The 5,000-nt window shown below is 43.3% G+C and overlaps 1 protein-coding gene across 4 annotated transcripts in view; it reads left to right on the top strand.

The window, feature by feature from the left end:
• The window catches only part of LOC135093885 (serine-rich adhesin for platelets-like), an 8,335-nt gene extending 4,330 nt beyond the window's left edge, over positions 1-4,005 (top strand). For 2 of the 4 annotated variants that reach the window (XM_063993526.1, XM_063993524.1), the window contains exons 8-9: positions 1,953-2,128; positions 2,528-3,115. In XM_063993526.1, the coding sequence (XP_063849596.1) occupies positions 1,953-2,128; positions 2,528-3,038 (687 nt within the window). In that variant the 3' untranslated portion in view covers positions 3,039-3,115. Of the gene's footprint in view, positions 1-810; positions 972-1,952; positions 2,129-2,527; positions 3,116-3,551 lie in introns of those variants that run through there. The other 2 variants (XM_063993527.1, XM_063993528.1) reach the window with 2 other exon arrangements.
• The last annotated feature ends 995 nt before the right edge of the window (positions 4,006-5,000 follow it).

The following is a 5,000-nucleotide window of genomic DNA, read 5'->3' as shown; positions in this document are numbered from 1 at the left end:
TTTTTAAGGGTGTTTTTACGGTTTCAAAGGGTCTAGTTGAAGTGACGCGGGTTTTTAAGGGTGTTTTTACGGTTTCAAAGGGTCTAGTTGAAGTGACGCGGGTTTTCAAGGGTGTTTTTACGGTTCCAAAGGCTCTAGTTGAAGTGATACGGGTTTTTCAGGCTGTTTTTACGGTTTCAAAGGCTCTAGTTGAAGTAACGCGGGTCTTTAAGGGTGTTTTTACAGTTCCAGTGGAAGATTAAGAAGATTTCTACATTATTATGAGGAAAAACACTCTTGAGAAGCCGGCTAGTCATTTATGTGGCCTTGAAAAAGAGTTGTGGTGAAAGAATATAGGCCTATGTGTGTGTGTGTGTGTGTGTGTGTGTGTGTGTGTGTGTGTGTGTGTGTGTGTGTGTGTGTGTGTGTGTGTGTGTGCCAGTCAGTCAGTCCTTTTATTTTCTCTTTTTAGTTTCCATAAGTAAGGTTAGGTTAGGTTTTCCTTATTGTCTGTATAACATGAACATAGTTAAGATAGAGACCAAGTAAACAGCAGGCAGGTAAACAAACAGGTAAACAACAGGTAAACAAACAGGTAAACACAAACAGACAAACACAGACAGGTAAACAACAGGTAAACAAACAGATAAACAAACAGGTAAACAAACAGGTAAACACAAACAGGTAAACAACAGGTAAACAAACAGGTAAACAAACAGGTAAACACAAACAGGCAAACACAGACAGGTAAACACAAACAGGTAAACAAACAGGTAAACAAACAGGTAAACAAACAGGTAAACAACAAACAGACATTAATGATTGAAACAGGTGAGAACCCACTTTGTGTTTGGACCGCTGTACCTGGAACTGCTGTTTACCACTGAAATGGGCGTGCGGGCTGTCAATTCTACTCTCGGAGCTCTTGCCGCCCACGCTGTCGCCCACGTGAACCAAACAGACCCTTCTTTCGTGGACTTTATCATTGATAGGTAAGAGAGGCGGCAGGTGTGGCCAGGTGTGGGCAGGTGAGTGGGCGAGGCATGGGTTAGGTTTGGTTTGGTTTGGTTTGGTTTGGTTAGGTTTGGTTTGGTTAGGTTTGGTTTGGTTTGGTTAGGTTTGGTTTGGTTTGGTTTGGTTTGGTTAGGTTTGGTTTGGTTTGGTTAGGTTTGGTTTGGTTAGGTTTGGTTTGGTTAGGTTTGGTTAGGTTTGGTTTGGTTAGGTTAGGTTAGGTTAGGTTTGGTTTGGTTAGGTTTGGTTTGGTTTGGTTTGGTTAGGTTTAGTTTAGTTTGGTTTGGTTTGGTTAGGTTTGGTTTGGTTTGGTTTGGTTTGGTTTGGTTTGGTTAGGTTTGGTTTGGTTTGGTTAGGTTTGGTTTGGTTAGGTTTGGTTTGGTTTGGTTTGGTTTGGTTAGGTTTGGTTTGGTTTGGTTAGGTTAGGTTTGGTTTGGTTTGGTTAGGTTTGGTTTGATTTGGTTTGGTTTGGTTTGGTTAGGTTTGGTTTGGTTAGGTTAGGTTTGGTTTGGTTAGGTTTGGTTTGGTTAGGTTTGGTTTGGTTTGGTTAGGTTGCTTTGACTGACTGACTGACTGACTGACTGACTGGCTGACTGACTGACTGACTGACTGGATGACTGACTTGCTGACTGACTGACTGACTGATTAACCAACATATTTTAACCAACAGGAGACAAAAAAAGTAAATAAAAAAGGAGGAGGAGGAGGAGGAGGAGAGAGAAAAGAAATAAAAAAGAAAGAAAAATAAAAAAAAAATCAGTTTATCTTTTCAAGTCTATGTTTATCTCATTATCTCTACCTCTCCATCTACTTATCTCCCATATCTCTGCGGGAAAATGAAGTAAAAGATAAAAAAAACGAAAGAGGAAGAGAAAGGAAGAAGATAAAGGAGAAAAAAAAAATCGTATCTTCTAAAACCTGCATTTTCTCCCCATCCCGATCTTAATCTTGATCTTGGCCAGGTGCGCGGCAAGTGGCTGATGGGTCCGCTGGATCTCATCATAGACTTCCGCGCAGCGCATTCTGGGGACGCTCGGGGCATGACAAGGGTGCGCACTGGCCTCCTGGCGGTACAATTCGACACCCTTACCTCAGTCGACCGCTTCGGGGCACAAATGTCTGATTTTAACATAGTGAGGTGGGTGAAGGGGTGACAAATGGTGAAGGGGTGACTAGAAGGGTTAACTGGTGATTGGTTGTGTGGCTGGAGGGGTGAAAGGGTGACTGGAAGGGTGAAAGGGTGACTGGAAGGGGTGAAAGGGTGACTGGAAGGGGTGAAAGGGATGACTGGAAGGGTGAAGGGTGATTGGCTGGGTAAAGGGGTGACTGTGTGACTGGAAGGGTGAAGGGGGTGGGTGACTGGGTGGCTGGGAGAGTGAAGGGGTGACAGACTGACAAACAAACAAACAAACAAACTGACAAAAAACAAAGACAATTATTAAACTGACTTACTGACCTTCTTTTTCCCATTTCCCACCCATTTCCACCCATATCCCACCCATTCCCACCCATATCCCCCTTCCCCGTCCCTCCCCAGCCCTCTTTACGACTACATGCCCTACTACGGGAACCGAACAGGGGCGCAGCAGGCCACGGCAGAGAATTTAGTGGGCCATCTCTTCTCCAGCTCCTCCTTCGTGACCCAGATGCTAAAGGGAAGTTTCTGGGTAGCCTCGTATGATAAGATTGTCCCTCAGTTTGGCGCAGATGCAAATTATTACAATGTTTTGAAGTATTTGTTCAGTTCCTCTCCTTCTTCTTCAGTTTTTTCCTCTCCTTCTTCTTCTTCTTCTTCTTCTTCTTCGTCTTCTTCTTCTTCGTCGTCGTCTAGTGTTGGTCGTGCTTCTTCTTCTTCTTCTTCTCTTGTTTCTGCTCTATATCCCTCCTCATCATCTTCCTCTTCCTCTTCCTCGTCTCTTCCAGCTGTCAGACGCACCTCCTCTTCCTTATCTCCTTCCTCCTCCTCCTCCTCAAGACTTACTAGGCCTATGTCCAAGATTTTATCAGCCTACTTAGCCTCCCATGCCTCGTCCGCCGCCTCGCCTTGACGCACACACGCTGCTACAGAGTTATTTATGTTATTTATTGATTAAGTTTAAGTTTTGATATTAAAATGTTGACGAATTTTTGTTGTTCTTGTTAATTTGAAAGAAAAAAAAGAGATTCAAAGCAGGTTTTTATTTGAGTAAGAGAAAACGTAAAAATAAGAATGAAAGAAAACGTAAACACAAGAGGTATAACTTTAATAAACTACATCCCTCCTACAATTTCCACACTCACCTTCCTACACCCTACCAAACACTGTTACACCCTTCCGAACACTACTACACCCTCCCAAACACTGCTACACCCTCCCAAACACTACCGCACCCTCCTAAACACTGTCACACCCTCCCAAACACTGTTACACCCTCCCAAACACTCCCACATCCTCCCAAACACCGCTACACTCTCTCAAACACTGCTACACCCTCCCAAACACTGCTACACCCTCCCAAACACTGCTACACCCTCCCAAACACACATACACCCTGCTACATCCTGTTTTACACCCCTCACAGCCCTGCGCCCTATGAGATTCAGTTAGTAGGCTCGAAAAGTGAGAGATATAAGCGATTAAGTCTCTCTGCTGTGACAAGACTCTTCAAACCCACTGGGAGGCTGGAGAGGCGCATGAGAGGAGCTTTCACGAGGGCCCGGAAGCGAAGGATCCCTGATGTCACGAAACGAAGGAAGGGTGGCAGGAGAAGGAACGGTGGTGGTGGTGGTGGTGATGGTGGTGGTGGTGGTGTGACGCCGGAGTTGCCCTAGTGGTGGTGGTGGTGGTGAAGAGGAAGAAAACGAGAAAAAGAAGAAAGTAAATAAGATCAAGAAAGAAAAGGAAGAAAAGAAAATGGAGGAGAGGAAGGGAGGAGCAGAATACACGCACACACACACGCACGCACACACACACGCACGCACACGATAATGTTGTTGTTACCATGAAAATAATTTTAATAAATATATAAAGGTGAATCATTTTTACTACTACTACTACTACTACTACTACTACTACTACTACTACTACTACTAGGTGAAATAAAAGATGATTTTAATTATTTTTTTTATTTGTTTTTATGGCTTTTTGTTGTTGTTGTTGTTGTTGTTGTTGTTGTTGCGGCTGCTGGTCTTCTTCTTCTTCTTCTTCTTCTTCTTCTTCTTCTTCTTCTTCTTCTTCTTCTTCTTCTTCTTCTTCTTCTTCTTCATCATCTTCTTCTTCATCTTCTTCTTCTTCTACTTCTTCTTCCTTCTCGTCCTCCTCCTCCTCCTCCTCCTCCTCCTCCTCCTCCTCCTCATCATCATCATCATCATCATCATCATCTGCAACAAACTTAAACCAACTTCACACAAACAGACAAACAAACAAACAAACAAACAAACAAACAAACAAACACAGACAACATTTGAAACACTGATATATTCCACTCAGCACCACAACACCCAAACGCACGTCCACTTACCTGAAATGTGGAGGTGGTGGAGTGGGTGGAGGTGGTTAATGGGTGGAAAAGTTGAAGGAGAGGTGGAAAACAGTGTAGGGATTGGAAGTTTAAACTAGAATCCCTAAAATATCCTTAAAATACAAAATAACACCCTTTTTTTCACCCTTGCAGATCCTAAGCCATTTTTAAACACCCTTAAACACATGAAAATATCTTGAAACACCCAAAAATTAAAGAAAATTAAAGAAAATGAGTATCTAAAATTCTCTCTCTCTCTCTCTCTCTCTCTCTCTCTCTCTCTCTCTCTCTCTCTCTCTCTCTCTCTCTCTCTCTACAACGAAAAACTTTGCTGCATCCTCCTAAAACACACATACCCCTCTCTCTCTCTCTCTCTCTCTCTCTCTCTCTCTCTCTCTCTCTCTCTCTCTCTCTCTCTCTCTACAACGAAAAACTTTGCTACATCCTCCTAAAACACACATACCCCTCTCTCTCTCTCTCTCTCTCTCTCTCTCTCTCTCTCTCTCTCTC

Source organism: Scylla paramamosain, chromosome 44 (assembly GCF_035594125.1).
Source record: "Scylla paramamosain isolate STU-SP2022 chromosome 44, ASM3559412v1, whole genome shotgun sequence".
Classification (NCBI taxonomy): Eukaryota; Metazoa; Arthropoda; class Malacostraca; order Decapoda; family Portunidae; genus Scylla; species Scylla paramamosain.
This window is presented reverse-complemented; position numbering and strand designations above follow the sequence as displayed.